The following is a 19369-nucleotide window of genomic DNA, read 5'->3' as shown; positions in this document are numbered from 1 at the left end:
GAAGCTAAATGAATGAACTTGGATTGCTACAGGGGCATTATTTGCTTTGCTTTCATACTCGTCTCGGGTTGATGTACAATACTGCACTAGAGTTACTGAGTTGTCCTTTCAACGGAAACGACACTTTTACGGTGGAAAAGATGATCTTCGTAGCGAAACATGTCGCATGCAGATTTCCATTAAAAGGCTTGCGATTAAATGAAACAAAAAAACTACAAGTATTGCAGTGAAGTTAAGCCGTTCTGCTTACAAACGCTTAGATGTTTCAAGCAATCCAAAGCATGCACTTCAATAAGCCGGGTATCCGGTTCTGCTTAACTTGGGAGGTATTCAAATCGTGAGCAATACTATCATAAAGCTTATTAAAAGGTATCATTGACTAGCATGCACTCTTGCTGTAGCTATGCATGCTTGTGAGACTTCATTCAAATTTGAATTTAGTACATTTGGAGGGATGTGACGTTAAGAATTCCTCAATTCCTCGTTGAAGAGTCAAAGCGTAATACATAATGGCTATTAGCACATGCATATTATACAAATCGATCCTACACAGCTATCTTATTTAGTGAGCTGTACTGTTTATTAGCCATAAATAGTTCCAAGTACTGCGGATCATATTAGCCAAAAAAAAATCATAATACAGCTTGTTATCTGCAAGTAGTAAAAGAAGGAAATTTTGATTGAGCAGATTCGCTGACATTGTGTTTACCAAATATCGAGAATATTTGCACATATGTAGAGAAATTCAAATCAAATGAAACTCGAATGCGGTGCAATATGTTTCCGTACGAACCCGCTTTTACGTCGCTATTCCTTTGTATATTTACAAAAGCAGTTGAATTGCATCTCAGAGTTTCCCAGCCTTTCAATGGGCATTGTTTGAAGTTGTTTCTACCAATTAGATAGCATTTTCAGCGATGCAAACATAGTTGAATTTAATTCAGTAGGTGGTTTAAATCATATGACGCGTTTATCAGTATCCACGGAGTTCGTTCCAATAGTTTATCGCTCTCCCAGTTTGAATCGTGATTCGGAATCAGAATCAATAGGATGTTTGGATCATTTAGGAAGATTTCGTTCGCTCTGCAACTCTATTGAATAACATCATTATATGCATTAATCCAATCAAATGGCCAACATTCCAGAATTATTTTACCCTTCTCGACGATGGGATAAATTGCGCCGTACCTTCCATTGTTTTGTCTAGTTTTTGTTTATGGAAACAAATTAACTATTTCCTTGTTGTTCTCGGCGTATCATCTGATGAACACGGATAAGTTGGGTTTGAAGATACCAACAAGCGTTCCACAATATTGCTAGAACGTGAACCTGAGCGGCTGTCAATGCGTGGGCGCTATAAAACAGTTTTCTACATAGTTTTCGGTCTCATTTGCAACACGCGCTCGGTGCGCAAAATCCCATTTAGTCAAATGGGTGGTTAGGCAAATCAAAAACCACAACGCCTTCGTGTCCTTCGTGCGGTTGCAAGGACTCGTCCCCACTGGTCGCAGGCGTCCATCATCCGCTACACTCACGCTCTCTCACACACACCCACGGAAGCATCCTTCTTGGGGGTGTTGGGAGTAAAAGAAAGAAAAAAAAACCCAAGCACACCGAATAGTCGGAAAAACGGCCAAGGGGGTCCATTTTTTTATCTGCTGAGCGTGCGATTTCGAAAGGACCGCGGGCTCCCACTCGTGTATGGGGCTTGGATGCCGTTTTATGGATACGCGAGTCCTTGCAGCCTGTTGGGGGCCTGGAAAATGGAACAAAAACTACCATCATTCTTACGTTGTGATACCAGGCCAGTTTGTACGGTTTCGGGTTCGATTGGATGTGGCAGTCGAAGTAGATGTCGTCGCCCTCCTTGATGTCGTCCGGGTTAAGGGATGAACCCATCTTGAGCGTCACGATCGGCATGTCTGTGAAGGAAAGCAAAAAAAAAACGGGTACAAAATGACGGTGCGTTTTTGATGGCTTTTGGCTGGAGGCAAAATAATACCTCCGAAGTTTAGTTGCATTTCACCTCCTTCCCGAGTCCATGATGGAAAACAAAAACACAGCGAAAAAAAAATCAAACATCCATAACAAACACCTCAGTCCAGCCAAAAGTCACGAGTCTGCAAAGATTCGAATTCGACGCCACCAGCAAAAAACTACTTCCCCACTATTTCGCGAGCTAGTTGTAAAAATCATCCGGTAATCAAGGCACCAAGGTTGTTCGTAAGGCACAATCTTACCAGTAAGTCCACTTCTCGCTTTATCTGCTACTTCACTATCGAAGACCTGAAACCTCCTTTCGGACGAAAGAGACCACCGATCGGGCGCAATGGATGCAAATGGTGGATGCTCGCTTTTTCCACTGAAGTCAGTGAGTCTTCTGCTCAAACCCGTAGCCTACGCAGCATGTCGGTGATGGCTTTTATTACAGCGCCCATTCGCGTACCGAGGGTATCCTGGCCGCAGGATCTAGCAGGCCATAAGGAGACAAGTTTTACGGGCTACTTGTCGTTGGCGCTCGCATCGCTTGTGTTCGGCTGCCGTTGTGTGTGTGCGCTTCTTTCGATGCTGTTGCCATTCGTATTTATTTACGACCCACCTCAGTAGGCGAACTCTCACCTCGTCGCAAACCCGTGCAATCGAAGACCGAAGACCTTCGGAAGGATCGCCAGGCCAGAAGGAGTCTGGTTCTGCAAGTCCGCTGGTTAAGTGGCGGAAAGCCGAACGAAACGTAAGTTAAAAAGATACTCAACGCTGGAGAGAAGACTTCTCGAAAGGACAATTTCAAGTGTCTGCTTTTTATCATTTCACGGTTGCATAAACACGGCGAGCACGAAGCATAAATAGCAGAGCAACATGCTTGGGGAGAAAAACAACAACAAAAACCCCTACCCAAACACACGCACACACAAGGGCACTGGGGTAGTGATAAAAATGGAGAACTTGAACGAATGGCATAAAAAAAAGAATAAGGGAGAAAAAAGGCCTCCACCCACACACACAGGCAAAAAAGATAGATGGCAAACAAAGCAACATTGCAAAAAAAATGGCCGCTTCCTCCTTCGATGAAAATGGCAACCTTTCCGAGTGGGAGTGGGTGTGGGAAGCCCAAGCGAAATAAGTTAATTTCTCGCTTTATGCTACAGTATTTATTAGATTTCGGGCTTCCATTCGCGATTTTGGTCGACTGTTCGCCCCGGGACGTCGTTTCCGATGGCCGATTTATATGGTTGCGTCTCAATTAGGCCCTCCCATTGGGGTGGATTCTAAGGGCACCGCACCGCGAATAGTGATGATGGCGTCTTAGTTGGAGTTTAGCATTTATTGGCCGCAGTAAAAGCGCACACAGGAAGGTCTTTTTTTGTTCGTTGGTTTTCTGCTTTCTGCCTCCAGCACATGAGCGACCCGTTTTTATCGGCCCAGCGATCGAAACGACGGAAAGCGAATAAAACTGATAGGATGTTGTTCTTGGGCTGTAAATGAAATTCAATTTCCTCTGGCCTGGGCTCTGGGAGGGGCTTGTTTTCCGCGCGTTTTACGGTGCCTCGTCTTGCCGGCTCAATTGATTCATTCCCGCGGATGCGTTCACCTCGGCCCGACTCAATCAAGGGCCACGGGGAGATGCACATAATTTTTTGTTTTTCGCTACTTTTGTTGATTTGCTCATTTTTCGCTCTCTCTCTCTCTTCTCGAAGTGCAAGGGAGCCTTGCACGTTAATAAGACTCGAGCACTCAGCGTGCAGTGCAGTGGGGTGGTTGAAGCGAGGCCCACCCCCGCTATAAACGGGGAGTTTTCCAACGGTTCGGAAAATCCCTGCCCATGGGCCCATCGGCTCTGGGCATCGGATGAAGCAATTTTCCATTTAAATGTTTGAATGGATTTTCTTCCGCGCTCGTAAAGCTATCCTCCCACCACTCGTACCCGTGAAGGCGTTCCGTACGTCCAGGGCTACTTACAATGCACCACCAGTCGCCACTTGTCCTCGATTGCGCTGTCCGGGATGAGCGGGTTCTCGGCCCGGCAAGTCAAATATTTGCCATCGTCGTCCACCGTTGGCGTGTACGATATAACGCTGAGCGATTGGTTGCCGTTGTCGGAAAACTGCGAATCGAAGAGAGGGAAAAAAATAGAATGGTAGAAGGAAGAGAAGAAGAAGGAGAAAAAGCTCGTGAAAGTGAGGCCATTCGAGTGTTGTTTCGCTCTTCACCCAGCCACCCAGCCGAGGCCCGGGAAAGCCGGGAAAGTATGAAACATTTTACATTGCAATCACGTTCCGGCGGGTACTTCGGGTTCCATTACTGCTGCAAAACCGGGCTGACACGATCTTCGACTCTATTTATACTTTGTATTGGATCAAGCTGCAACTAAGTGTGGCCACGCTGGGTGTGTGTGTGTGTTCTGGGCCGTGAACGATGACGATGGAGGCGCGACCGTCAGCAGTTTTTCCTTGCTCCTGCTGCAGTGCGCTTACGTCATAATGCGAATGAGCATATAAATTCGCTTGTCAACGAACGGTCTGATTCATTTACTTCCGCCAATTGCATACGCCAAGGAGAGCTGGTTTTTTCTTTTGTGTTTGCAATAAATGTTTTATCAAACCCCACCACCCATCGAACAAGTAAGAGCCCGAAAAAAAACCTAACCTCCTCGTGGCAGATAACACCATCGAGCACTTGAACTAACGATATAAACTAGGCTATTTTGATTTAAATCCTAACGTCAAACCGCGCGTGTGGAATGTCATTTTCCCGACCTCACAGCGGCCAGCGTTGTTGCGATAATGGATATTGGCCGCCAGTCTTGCAGCCGAAAAAAAAGGAATAATCAACCTTGCATTTACCGTGTTTCCTGCGCACCAAATTGTGCAATGATTTATTTCACGTGCACGGCACCGGATCGAGCAAATAGCGGCTATAATGATGCCCAATAATATACGCATGCTAAATCACGCGCGCACTCAATACTCACACAGGCCACCGGTGCAAACAATATCAGCCGCGGGTCCCGAAACATTGTCAAGAGAGGGTGGCCAACAGGACCGTCCCCCAAAAACACAAAAACCAGCAGCATCCAAAACGCACGATGATGCCACGGCCAAAACAGCAAACCCACTCACAGCGCTTGATAATGGCTATCGAGAAATTGTTGATGAATAATTAATGCCGATTGGTTTCGCTAATTATTTCCTCCATTCCGTTGGCCACTGGGCGGTTTCGAAATCACGCACCGTCCGTAATTATCGCGTACAATTATCGTGTGCGAGAAAATGCCATCCGACACCGGTGCGTGGCGTTGTGGGGTTTGATTCAAAATTAATATTTACCAATTTCTATTTACCGGCACGGTGCGGAAACCCGTGCGACGTTTGTCCCTTTTTCCAGCATCCCGGGAGGACGTTTTTCCTTCAATTATCACATCAAAGGCACGCCCAAAAACCGAGCCAGGGTCAACGTTGTAGTGCGGTTTCGTGCGAAATGTTCTTCAAAAAGCAATTCCCTCAAAACACTTCAGAAACCACGGGAGCTGTAGTTCGAATGGTGGACATGTTCATGTGCCCTCAAAAGCTCACTCTTTGGTCTTTCTGATTCGAAATCGTACCATTTGCTAGCCAAAAACCCGATCGTTCACACTGCAAACCCACCGTCATACTTACATTCTTCGTCATCCGCTTCAACATCCGAGTGCCTTTCCACCACGAAATGACCGCCTCCGGCCGTGACCCAGAGCTCTTGCATTCGATCTCATACCGCTTGTCCGCGGAGACGAACTTCTCCTTGGCCATGATGTGTACGGCCACTGGTTTGACTGCGGTTTTGGACGGTGAAAGAAGATGAACCAGAGCGTTAGTTGGCCAACACGCCGAGTGATTCCCATGGTGTGCCATACTTACGGTTAACGTCCAGCACAACCACCTTGTTGTTAGGCGGTGTCAGGTTGGTATTACTCGCGACACACATGAGCCGTGCGTCCAGATGCTGCCGGCCAATGTTTGGGTAGGACAGATGATTGACCGTCGTCCCGTCTGGGCGCGTTTCGAACGACTCATCGATGACGCTGTTGTCCAGGTACCAGGTAACGTTCGGCCGCGGTCGTCCTGTGGCAAGGAGGACATTGGGAAACATTGATCAAATCGGTATACGATCGATCAAACCCATCACCGTGTGACTTACCTCCTTTCACCTCGCATATCAGCGCGATATCGCTACCCTCGCTGTACGGTTCGACCGTGTTGGCCTTTTCCCGGCGTCGCGAATCATAGATAATGGGCCGATCCGGTGGCACTGTGAAACGAACATCGGATGGGATGGATTGGATGAGATTCGTGGCCCCGTTTGGCGTCCTGTGACCACCTGCGGTCCTGCGACCGGAAGGGCCTTTATTGGGTTCCGAGTTCCCATTTTTCGGGTGAGAAAATCGGAGGAACATCGTGCTCGTGGGGGAGTTTGGTTCGAGTTTATGGCAAGCAATAAAACCGGTGATGGCGTAAAGTATCGCCGTTCGTTTACACCGGATGGCCACTTCGCTATGGCAGCGAAACGGGCCGTGGATTCCATTGGTTTGATTTAATGCCATAACCTCCCGTTGTGGGGATGGAAATGATAATTAGCGAGATGAGCGAAGGCCCGGGTGTTTCGTTATGTTTTTGCTATTGCTGCCGTACGTTAATCACGAATTTAATTTAAAGTGCAACGGTGTTACGATGCTCGGATGAAGCAGGTTAAGAGATTTGATGGACAAAATTGAGCATAAAGAAAAGTTGGTCAAGGGGTTTAGGAAGCTTTTGTGCAGTTTTGTTTGAAATAATCACCATGCAGGATATGGACCTGGTGTTGAAATGGAAAGCATCTCAAAACAAAGCCCTCATTGAGCTTAGCATTTTGTATAGGTTTATAGCGATTGAACTTATTTCCATGATTTTGATTATAGGAAAACGAGAAAAAGCCTCAACTTTCCTTCACAAAACATATATGACAGATAACAAAGAAAACAAAACAAGAAAAGGTAGTGACGAGCCATCCATCGGCTCGTTGAAAGAGCCTAAGTTGGGGCCTAAGTAGTTTAACAAAAGCAGACATCTTTTACAAAACCGAACGTTGCAAGTTGCTATGAAAAATACCAAAGCACCATCCACGTCCAATTACTTCAATTACGCGCTTGCAGCATAATGGGAAAACACGTGGCACGCTACATTCACTTCTCGTCGCAACATCACAGGGAAACAATGCGCTCATAAGTTCATAAGCACGTGATTAACGTAACAACGGACAACCCGTTCCTGCCCTAAAACGGATGGCTCGCCCAGCCCGATGGAGACGCCCAGTAACCCGCACGTACCTATGACGGTGAAGTTAATTTTGAGATTCCTCGTGGGCGAGTTGCGAAAGTCCACCCGGCACCGGTACATGCCCTCATCCGACAGCTTAATCTCGTCGACCAGCAGCTGTGCCGGGTGGGTGGTGGCCCGAAAGAAGGCCCGCTTGCCGAAGTACTTCTCGGAGGAGGAAAGCCGAGCCTGGGCCACCTGGCGGCCGCGCACGTCGAAGTTGTAGAGCGGTTCGTTGTCGTCCTCCTTGAACCACAGCACCATGTACACGGCATCGTCCCGCTCGAGCGGCGTTATGTCGCAGGGCAGGCTGGCCTGCTTGCCCAGCACTCCACTGACGGTCGTGATGGGAACTGAAAGCGAGAAAAGAGCGGAACGGGTTATTCGGGGCCCATAAAGTGGTTAATTTGATTGAGCGACACAAAGCGACTCGGGGCAACCCGGATCGTCGATCAGGCCGTGATACGTGTCCTGTTCCTGGCAACTAGACAACGTCCCAACGTCCGCTTATCAGCGTTGTGTCAATAACTTTAATTTCCCGTACGGTTATTTTATCGCCTCGAAAGTGCGCCACGATTTACGAACCCCCTCGATGTGCTGGCCATTAAAAGGACGACAAAGCTTCATGGGCTCGGTGTGGAGCCAGGAAACCCCAAAACCGGTGAAGCTCGGTGAATCTGGAGGCCGGTTGATGGCTTTTCCGGCCACTAACCCACTGCTTCGGTTCCGGGTTTGAAAGGACTCCGGGAGCCATTCAGCCCGCACCTGATAAGCCGATAGCTATGTATGTGTTTGTGGCTTGAAGGGCCAGATGGGGTAACCCTCCGAGAACAGGGGGTGAAAGTAGAGAAAGGCTTCGTGAAAATGGCCGCACATGAAACGAATTTTCCCACACGGTCAACTCTCATTTGGGTGACTAATTTCTACACGCTTCTACCCGACTCGACGGTGTTGATGTTTTTTTTTCCTGCAACCCCGTTTCGGGATGGGGTGTACGCTTTCGAGCAGATGATTTTCATCCACTTTTCCTCCCCCACCGACCGGTAGCAGATTGCACGGATTGCGTTTCCAACCGTTTGAACTTTATTTTATTAAACTTCATTGTTATTGCTATGGCGCCCTCACGTCATAGCACCGACCCAGCCCCTTTTCGATTCACCCACACGTCCAGCCGCTGATAAAGCGACCATCATCAATTCATGAACGCCACCTGTGCCAAACGAACGGCGAACGATGGTGCTGCTGCTGCTGCTGCAAGCGCCCTTCTAACCGTACCGAGACTGAGAGTTCGTTTATTTATTTATTCCCAACCGACGACCCTTTTCCAGCTGGAGTTTGCAATTTTACATCCCCTTTCCGGTTTCTGCACCACCACGCGACAAACTCGACAAGCTCACCACGGATGCTGTTGACCCGACGCAAATGCGGTGGTGGCTTTTGCAGCAAGAAAAATGACCCGTTTTTTTGCGTTTTTGCTTCCGGGACTAGGTTAGTGATCGATGGAAATGCCGGCAAAAACCACCCAACACCACTCGAGCGTAGCACGGCAACAGCTGATGGCGTTGATTCGCTCTTTCTAGAAGTGGGGAACATTTCCGGAAAAGCAATTAGTGTGCGCGCGCGCGCTCGATCGTTTCGATCGGTGTTTCGCTCATGTCGAAGGATTCGTCAGTTTCGCGCTGCAAAAATGCACATGGAAAATAAGCCGCCCCCAAGCGCGCCAAGTGCTCTCGGGAATAGGAATGGCCAATTTTCACTTCCAACACGACTTTCCGTGAATGGGCGTAAGCAAAAACGTTTGCATTTTCCGCTCGGAACGTTTTGCAACGGAAACCTGGTATAATAGAAAAGGGTTTTTGCCTTTAGTTGCTAAACAGTTGCTTACAGTCGGACGGCAAACATAACGCGTCGGTCACTCGATCGGACACATTAGCTACGGCAAAAGGTTTTGATCGTCCTGGCCAGGGGTCGGCACAGTCCGTCTCGTGGACCCGAGATATAATTTGTGTTGGCCTTATGAAGAACCAATTATAACGATTTAAGATTATTTTCTCTATCTATTATAATTGCTGGTTGTACGTAATTTGAACCTCGATTCGACTACATTATTTCAAAGCAGAAATAAAAACCACATTTTGTTGAAATATAAACCAGTCAAAGTGTTAATTTGTAGTTGTGCTGCCTCGTCTTATTCACATGTTTAATGATTTGTTTCATATGTCCCACAGTTTCAGGCTAATTTTAAACTGTCCGGCTCTTTTGATAAAAACTGTACAGGCCCCCTGGTACAGGCGATCGCTGGAAATCTAGAAGTGATCTTCCATACTGGATCGTTGCAGACTTTGAGGCCTTTCTTTGGGCAGAGGGACATTCAAAGCTCTTGAATTAAAAACACAAAGTGATAAGTTTGTCTTCTGGAGCGCTTCTGTTCGTTCAGCTCCAGATTGACGTTTTTTTACACTTAAACATTGGTTTGAAGCATTATTTAATAACATGATTGACTTTGTATCATCTTCTTCTTCTTCTTATTCTTCTTCTTCTTCTTCTTCTTCTTCTTTATTGACCCGCTCACAATTGAGCACGTCGTAATGTCATGGCCTACTTTGCTATGCTCAGCCAAAGGCTTTCATGACTTTTAATTACTCGTAGCTGGAAATGTTACTCGGCTATCTGTCCGGTTGGTTACCTTGCTCCTGCGGATATCTGTCGATCGGTTAGTGTGCCTTTTTTCCATTACTGCATTGATCATCTATTTTGTGCATTCTTTACTTGAGTGTGTGTCATTAAAGTCGGGCTTTTAGCAGACACACTACACTAGCTCCAAAACCCGGCGAACGAGCGAACATGCGCCACGCATAGTGAGTGGCCCTCTGTTGTTTTTTTTATTTTCCCACCCACACTCGGTGGATTGGAGGAGGAAAGCAAACGGAAATAAGGTCACGGGGGTTGTGTGTTGTTTTTATTCCTATCCGGCGCGTACCGAAATCAAATTTCAATTAGACGAATAATCATAACGGCACCAGTTTTCCGGCTTTCCCGTGAGCTCCTGCACGGTGAGTCCGTTTGATTTTCCCTTCGAGCGCTTTTTTTCTGACTCGTAAGCCAGCTCGACCGTGCGCTCGTTAATCAATATTTACAAGGCATCTCCCCGACCCACCCAGAAAAGGGCTTCCGGCGAAGGCAAACTGTTCGGAGGACGCCGGAAAATCCCCCATTCACAGGTAACAACGGCCTGACCACCTTTTCGGCGTTTGCCGGTGTGTTTGGACTCTCTCGCGCCCTGTCACCCACCGCAACCGAACCGAAGGGTGAAAACTACGCCCGTACTTCCCGGAACGGCATCGAACAACCCGAGCACGTCCGCGGGCCCGTTTTTAATTGCTGGCTGCGCGATCGGGCGGTATTCGCGAAAAGAAATCAAACAAACCACCAACGATGACGGCGTGAAGAATCGATGAACCTGATTATAGGGCCCCCAGCCATCCATCCATCCATCCGGAGGACGTCGTGGGCGGTGGTGACCTTGCCTTCCCTTGAGCCCTTATTCTTTAGGCGGCTCTTCAGCTCTCGTTCGTCGGTTCGCTTAATTAATGGGACCGAATGGATTGTGAGTGTGTGTGTGGGGGTTGATTTTTTCTGCTTTTACCCTTCTCGAGGGCCACCCGAGTTGCGTTTCGGTGTTTTTCTCCTCACTTGGTTCATTTCATTTCCTCCACAGCCACCATAAATCAAACAGAACGCTGTCCGTGGAACGAATCGACCCAGGCTCGATTGTCGAATTGAGACCCCACTCCAGGCCAGCCGTGATTCAATCGACCTTGGATCGAGAGGCCACACCAATCGATTGATTTCGATTCGTCATTAATTTGCTGCCGCATCGCTTTGTGGTCGCCCAAACCTCCCGGTTTCGCGATGGGAATTTTTCCGCCCGTTAATAGCGCAAAAAAAAAGAGGAACGAAAAGAGATGAGCCAAAAAGTCCCTTGTTTGGGCGGGGGCCCATCATTACGGTTGCGAAATGTGTCAAATATTTAAACCCACACGCCGTTGGGGGGCGGCGATCAAATATTAAACCCACCACGAGGCCGCTTTTCCGGCAGCTTGGTTTCGGGGTTTTTTTTGCCACACACCGCGACGCCAAATGTCTTAACCTTTATCAAGTTTAATCCATTGCCCGATCAAGCGCACTTTCGCTGCGAGTTTTCCAACGCTGGGAACGGGAAAATGGTTGAGGTGGGTGGTGGCAACAACTCGTCCAAAATTAACCCAACCTTCCGAAAGGCTCGTACTCGTCGACGCTCGGAAAGGGGCGAACTTTGTTCAACCGGCCAACATCGATAGCTGCCGGTGGTTTTCTTCGTCCCGCGCCTGTGAAAATGCCACCTCTTGGATATAGATATATAAATTTTTTTTTATCTCTTACCCCAAATTTCCCAGCCCACTCTTCGGTAGCCTGTCGAAAAGTTTTCCCTCCAGCCCAGCGAGGGTGAAAGAAAAAATAGCTTTCCCGAGGGCAAAGAGCGCACAAAGCGTCGAGGTCCCGGGGAAAAGAAAAGCGACGTCCGAGTGAACAAGCCCGTTGAAACGGTCGACGATTTCCGAGCAAAACCCCCCATTGTCCAGATCCCTGCCACAAGCCACCAGCCCAAGGGCCCGGGAAAAAAGGGGTGCAAAATTTATTGATCGTGCGGACACATAATCTCGCTCGACCGGCGGAAAAGCGCCACCGGCGTTGCTGTTGGCACGTCGTTCGTTCGGCTTCAGGAGGCGGTGAGTTTGGAAAGCGGGAAAATTGGGGGCTTTTCCACCCAACCCCACGTTTTTCACGAAGAGTGGATTTGCTACAGCTGCTCCGGGTGCAACCGCACCGTATCGATATCCTGCGCTAAAAGGCAGGATCCCGGTCCTTGCTGAGGCCAGTGTGTGTGTGTGGGTAAAACCACTCCGGAGGGATGGCCACGGGACGATGGAGGACCCAAACACACCGTATCGGATGCGGTCTATTCTGGTTCGTTTTCTGTTCCACTCCGAGCGAGCGAATCCTTGCGCCCGGAATCGATCGATTGGCCGCATTTAGAAGCCGCAACACCCCAAAACGGGTGCTAACAAACCTCGGGTCAGCCTACCAAGAAGCAGGGAAAACCACTCCGCCTCGATTCTCGGACTCGAACCACCCACAGGCTTTGACGCCAGCTGGCTCACGTACTCAAGATGGCGACAATTTGCGAATCGCCGCAACCGAAACCGAAACCCGTGGGTGCTTTTGTACAGCACAATGCAATGGACGCGTACGCGATTGTGTATCCTTTTTGTGGGAGGAGGATGAATTTTCGGGGTTGGGATAAAACTCCCGATACGGGTTACAAGCGATCGCGATTTACAACGCACTGTTGCGCGCGTTGCGGTTTGATTGTGGGGGGCGAGATTCGATCGTCCGTGAAGCGTTTCAGCACGAGAATCGAAGCGGATCTGACCGAACATTTGCTGGCCAAAAATGTGCACCAGAAACACGCGATAAGATCGTGGGGTGTTTTTGGTAAAGCTTGACCGCCCAGCAAGTTGCCTTACGAGCCAAGCGTTTTTTTAGAAAAGAAACTCCACAGAATGCCACGATTCAAGCGTTTCTTGCTTATACGTCATAGCTTCGGTTGATTCTTCTGCTTCTTCTTTATGACATGGCCTACTTGGCTATGCTCAGAGACAAGGCTTTCGTGACTTTTAATTACTCGTAGCTGGACAGTCAGTCCTGCGGGGGACGGGAGTTTCGGCTGCACCGGCTCTAATTCTTCACTTTCTACGTTTGTGATGAATTTTTGGCTGTCTTTTCGTTCATTCGTGTTTCTGTTTGGTCATAAATTTGATATTGAAGAATAATAGCTGTTCTAAATATTCCAAAGTTGCATTTTGAATCAAGCGTTTTTGCCGTCACCCAAAAATGGGCGACATGGCGTTATCGATAATTTGCCTACACCCTTTTGCTTCCAGCAAGTTTATCCACTTGCTCCCTACAAAGAGCAGCGTGGTGCACAGTGAGCTGCAATGCGGGTTGAATGAAAGCGGATTTTATGACAAAAAAAATTGCTTTAAATCTTCTTATACTTTGTTAGTGAAATCACGCTTCCTGCGACAATATTTGCGCTTCATTATGTGCGGCCAAACAGGCAAATGTAATTAATTCTGGATTCGGTTTTACACCCGCTCCCACACACACAGCCCACTAATCCTCTTTAAAGCGTTTCGATAGTTGCTTTGGTCTCATAAAACGAACCACAATGCCTCGGATGAATGCGTGCATTCTGCCCTACGCTCGATTGTTTGGCCCTACGCATTCCACTCAAATAGAACGCTGAAAAGCATCCTAACAACAACAAACACACACAAACACACACACACACATGTCCTGCAAAGCGTTCTAGTTTCTTTTTTTTGTCCCCTACAAACAATAACACCTTCCTACCGGTCAGTTAGCTTCCGGAGAGGGGTTAAACAGTTAAAAATAATCTATTGTTCACCCTTGCTGCGTACGAGCTGGTAGCATTTGATGAATTTGAAAAAAAAAGCATCCTCCCTCTCCCACACACACAAACCCTCCATCGAGTCCGACCACCGGGGGCTTGCGGGTTAATAGACAAACAAAAACCGGAAGCAATGCCAACTTTCAACAGTGCTATGGTCATTTTACGTTGACCCAGTCACTCCCGGTAGAGCCTCTCCGCAAACGAGTGGGTGGGTGGATGGGTGCAGACGTAAAAAACACGCTCACACACACACACACACACACACACACACAAACACACACCCGGCTCATACCTGGCCAGCCCAGGGGAAAGCCCATTTACATTCAATTCGCAAACCCACGCCGTACCGTTTTTCCCGGCAGAAGTGGTGGGTGGTGGGTGGTGAGCCGAACATCCGCCCTTGGTGTCCTGTGACCTGCCCTGTCCGCTGTTGAGTCATTCATCCCCAAAATCCCCCCAGCCACCCCCTTTAGCACAGGCTGGAAGGACTCTCTTCACCACCACCCGATTGCCATTCCTGACGGGCAGGGTATGAATTTGAGCTTTTGAATAATTAATCGACCGCCCGGTCGTGATGCAACCACCCTTCAGGCGCGACTACAACCCTCCAACCTACTAATTCCCCCACCCCATCCCCCCCACCCACTGGTGCACGACGTGCAGCCGGAACCATAATCTCTGGCGAACAATCTAATGGCATGGGGGGGTGGTTTTTTCCGACCATGCAAGGGGGTTGGTAGCGGTATTCATGATTTCTGTACCATCCACCAGGGTGAGATAGGGAAGCGGAGCAAAAGGGCAAACCAGCGAGCGACTATCCGTAGGGCATACGATAAGCACGGCCGTAAAATGGGAGCGTGTTGCTCCTTCGCAACAGGACATTGCGGGGGACAGAGAGGGAGGGGTTTGTGTGGGGGGGGGGCGGCAGATGCATGGCCGAATCCCTGGAGAGGGCCGGGTCCAAAAGGGCTCGGGTGAAGACGGCACCACACACACACAAATACACCCATACACATTTACCCGCGGGTCGGAAAAACTAAAGCAAAAGAGCTGCAAGGGTTGGAGCGGCAATGGGGGCGTTTAAAAAGCTTTCGCAACAACAACAACAACACCAAGCAGAGAAGAAGAAGAAGAAGAAAGAGCAAGAGGAGGACAAAAAATACACCCAGCCCGCCGAACCACCCGTCTGCTAAAGTTTAGTTTAGTTTTTGTGTCCCTCGGCTCACGCTCGTGCCGCGCCACCACATTTTGGAAAATGTCCCACTTTTCGGTGGGTTGGGAGGTGGCTGGGAGCGTGGAGGGAGGACGCTTTTAATTTTCCGTAAAACGACAACGGCCCCACCCCCCGGCACCATCCCGTGGGGGGCTCCATTTGATGGGGGTATGGCGCACAGAAATGAGACCTTTTCGGGGGCGAAAGCATCCGAGAGAAAAGAGAGGATCGCCGCGAAGCACACGCCTGCCGAAAGCGAAAAAGAAAACACAAACGAGCCACCGGAACAGCCCAGTGGCGCGGTGTGGCAAGAAAAAGGACGAAAAAAAAAGAAAAGTAGGAAAAAACCCTCCTCATGAACCTTGCGTGCGCGCGGATGAACAACAGCGATGAAAGCGATGAAATGAAGCAAAAAAAATGGATAAATGACGCGAGAGGTGAGAGGGAGGGTTGAAAAAAGGAAAACAAGAAGAAGAAGCAGAAGCAGGACGAAAAAAAGGATCACCTCAACACGTCGACATGAATAAAAGTCATGTAGCGCGGCCACAAAACCGGAATGTGTTTGGCCCGCCGGTTGGTGGGCGAAAAATTCGCCGGAAGTTTATTTTAGCCCCCCTCTCCCCTCTTCCGGAAGCCACCCTCCTCCCCATTTCCCCCCTTCATACCTTCCTGCCCCTAGGCATGGGTAAGGTACATGCGAAAAGCGACCCGCGCGACAACACGGTTGGCCGCATTTTCAACCAAACCGGGCTTCATTCGCCACAACACCGGTGACATTCCGTCACATTTCCGGTGAGTGAGAGAGAGAGACAGAGAGAGAGAGAGAGAGAGAGAGAGAGAGAGAAGGGAGTACCACCTTGGGCAGACGAGGGGCCAACCCAAAACCCCTCGGCACGTAATAGCTTATGAAGATGATTAATAAAATCCATTACAGCAATTTATAGAGAGATAAGATTTTTCTCATTCGCCCGGTGAACCTTGGCGGCTTTACGGAACAGTTTTTTCCGCCGCATTCAACTTGTTTGCAGCAGTGTTTACAATTAGGCGTTTTTTTTTCTCTCGTTCGTTTTGCCTGTCGGCGTTGGGTTGTTTGCTCGCAACTTTGGGGCACTCGAGCGGGTAGAGCGGGTGTTTCGGTCGAGTGGCCTGGAGTGTGTCTCCGATCGAGAGCCACCGATAAGGGGTCACCCGTGGGGGTGGTTAGAATGGGTTTCCATCGGAGAGAAATTTTTCATCCTTCAAAACTCCCACCAAAACCATCCGCCCCGGATGACGGCGGCGACCTGAATATTCTTGCAACGAGGCCCACTTGCCCCTTTTCAGTGTGGGAGGATAAATCCATCGAGGGGGTGGCAAAATGCTGGTCCTCCCTGGCACCTCCTGGCACGTTAATGGGTTGGCTTTAACGAACGCATCGGTGGTTACCTGAGATTTAGTGCAGTTTTTTATTGTTTCCTCTTCATTCGGTTCCTTTTTTCCAAACGCCGTTACGTGAGAAAACGCCCGTTAGAGGAGGTTATGTTTCCACGCAGCCGAAGGACATTTATTTTTTTTCTCAACCCAACTCACCGAGGGCTTAGCTAACCCCCTTTAGGGTTGTTGAAAGCAAACGAACACCAGCCTTTAACGAAGGAGCAGCCGTTTTGGGGGATTTTCATTTCAGCCGCTTTTCGCTCGCACGTTCGAAAATCAATTACTCGTGCAAATCTAGCACGCGTTGGGGAAATACACGCACACACACACGCACACAACCGAAGGCAACCCTCCGGCAACCGAAGCGGCAATAAACAATTAGGAAACGTTCCTTAACCAAACCCTTTGGGCCTTTTTTTTCTGTCACCCCCCCATGAACAACATCAAACGAGCTATCGCAACGAACAAGCGCCAGGTCCGCGCAGTTCCCACGCAAGGACCTCCGGAAGGGGAACAGAAGAAAAAAAAATGGTGGAGAAGGAGCAAAAAAATACACATCCCTCCCAAAAACAGTACATTACACAGGGAACCTTTTTTGCCCTCCCCACAATCGTTTCGCGGCCATCAATTAAGCCGTGTCTTATCAGATGGTGTGGCCCTTGGGAACGGCGTTTTGTTGGCAGGCCAATAAAATCTTTCACCAGAATTGGATGATGGCCCTCCCCGTTTCGAGGCAGGACCTGTTTTTAGGGGGCTGTGGCCGCCGGCGCGTATGCTAATTAATGCTGCATAAATTAAGATGCGCCCGGTCCGATAAGTAATTACACTTTTGTAACCGTGAGCCACGACGCCACGCGAGCCCAGGCCCAGCCTTTGGCGGTGTTGAGTCCTTCGAGCCAAGGAAAGGACCCAAGGAAAGTCAAACCGCTCGCAACGCTTCCCGAAGTAACCGCTTTCGATTATCGAACGCACAAACGAGCGGGAGAGTTGTTGTGTTTTTGGCCACCCATCTTTGCTTTTCGATCCTTTGCTCTTGGTTGCTTTGAAATGAGGGGAGGTTTTTGTGAACATTTTTGTGCTTCCGTGAGGCGTCCAGCCCAGAATGTGACCCACGGTGGCCCCCCAAAAGGAACCCGCCAGCTGTATGACAACGCCAACGAGTATGTTGCAATTTTTATTCGCTTTTATTTCTCACCCGCCGCTCTTATTATTTATGGCACACCGTGCGCCCGTTCATGGGTTGTTTTTTTCTTTCTTTTTTTCGAAAGCACGCCATTTTAACACGACATGTACGTGTCCGAAACCGTTTGCTGTTGGTGGCTTGATTTGTCCCGTTTTCACACGGCGTGGAAAGCAAAGCAAAAGCAAACGCAAAAAGAAAAAATGACTCGACCGCCCATCGCCGAGTGGGTGGTTGGGTGGCTGGTTTTATGGTACGTCTTCTTCGGTGTCTTTCCGCTTCATTTCGTACCGTCGCCGCCCAAGGGAGAAGAACGTTCTGACAAGGATCGGAACGAGCAACCGCCAGGGGCCAAAGCAGCGAGAAAAGGACATGAGAGGAAGAAGACGAAGAAATGAAAAAACTTGAAACGAAAATCCTCCCACACACATGTACAGCGAGTCGGTCGGCCGTTTCGGAACCGGGTGGATGATGGGAAAAGATGAGCCCACTGGGTGTAGGTGATAAAACGGCGTAAAGCAGCAGCAACAAAGAGAGAGTGAAGCATACAAGCGAAAAAGCACACATGATAGAGCTGGAAAAGTGGGTTGCAAAAAAAAGAAAAGCACACATACACACATAGATCGTGCGCTCGAAAGCCAGCTCGAGGGCAACCGAAAGCTTCTGCTTGCCGTTTGTGAGCTGACAACGCGGAACGTCCACTCCACCCGGGCCAGGATTTATCTGTGCACCGGAGTTGTAACGCTCATCGAGCCGTCGACATATGTTACCGTCTCGATACGATGCGCTCGGTCGTAATCCGGTTGGCGGAAGTTAGTTGCCTGGAACCACGCGCGGAGTTGCTAAGCCCGCGATAAGGCACATACTTGCTCATAAACACCGCCCAATTAGCTCATTGTCTAGCGCGCGAGATGGTTTATTTTGTCCGCTTGGTCTTTGGTCTTATGCGTTTGTCCGGTCTCGGTGGACGTGTGACGGGAAGATGTCCTTTTTGCTGTGTGTGTTTGTGTGGGGTTGTTTGGACAGTTTTCCAGGCGGGTTTGTCACCTGCAAGCGCTCGAGTTTCGAGATCTCGGTGTGATTATTTTGATGCACTTTTTTCGTGGGAATTTTCTGATGGGCTTATGGTATTGGATGCATAATGTCCTTAATGCACTTCTTTTTTTTTACAAGGCGTAACAAGGCACGGTGGATTTTATCGTCAATCAGGCTCGGATGGTTTGCCTCGAGCATATAACATCTTGACGATTTACGTGGAAAGAGGAACGTTTTTGAACAGAAAACCCAAGAAGCGTCCTTGAGCTTTAGGTGTAATGATACCAAACACTTCACGGCAAACGTTCAACTAAAAAGGATAATACAGTTAGCAAATGCGTGTGGTTTTTCCTCACAAAAAAAGTCCTTTTATCGAGCCCGTCGAATAGTTTGTTCAAATCGCTTGAATTAACACACTTTTCAGAATCGTAAAACAGTCGTCGTCCCCCATGATCGACGGAAACCTTTCTCTGTCGCTTCCGGCTTATATCTGAGCCCTTCCTAAGAGCTTCTTCAGGGAGACCCAGAGAGAGTCACGCCACCCGATCGGCCATTTCCGGCTATTTCTGAAGCAAATCCATCCCGTTCCTCCTTCCAATGAAGAGGGCGTTGTCGCGCGAAAGTCAAAAGACGCATAAATCACTCCCCATTCATGGGGCGGTGAAATAAAGTCTAATTTATTTATG

General features: G+C 48.8%; 1 protein-coding gene across 1 annotated transcript in view; it reads right to left on the bottom strand.

The window, feature by feature from the left end:
• Nucleotides 1-19369, bottom strand: part of LOC128720013 (synaptogenesis protein syg-2-like) — a 30856-nt gene that overhangs the window by 4420 nt on the left and 7067 nt on the right. The window contains exons 2-7 of the mRNA XM_053813659.1: nucleotides 7337-7678; nucleotides 6172-6282; nucleotides 5892-6095; nucleotides 5655-5806; nucleotides 3958-4102; nucleotides 1792-1922 (exon numbers count right to left, since the gene is read on the bottom strand). Coding sequence (XP_053669634.1) covers nucleotides 1792-1922; nucleotides 3958-4102; nucleotides 5655-5806; nucleotides 5892-6095; nucleotides 6172-6282; nucleotides 7337-7678 — 1085 coding nt within the window. The remainder of the gene's footprint in view (nucleotides 1-1791; nucleotides 1923-3957; nucleotides 4103-5654; nucleotides 5807-5891; nucleotides 6096-6171; nucleotides 6283-7336; nucleotides 7679-19369) is intronic.

This window comes from Anopheles nili, chromosome 2, assembly GCF_943737925.1.
Source record: "Anopheles nili chromosome 2, idAnoNiliSN_F5_01, whole genome shotgun sequence".
In the NCBI taxonomy this organism is placed as follows: domain Eukaryota; kingdom Metazoa; phylum Arthropoda; class Insecta; order Diptera; family Culicidae; genus Anopheles; species Anopheles nili.
Note: the sequence above shows the minus strand (reverse complement) of the source record. Positions and strands in the feature narration are given on the sequence as shown.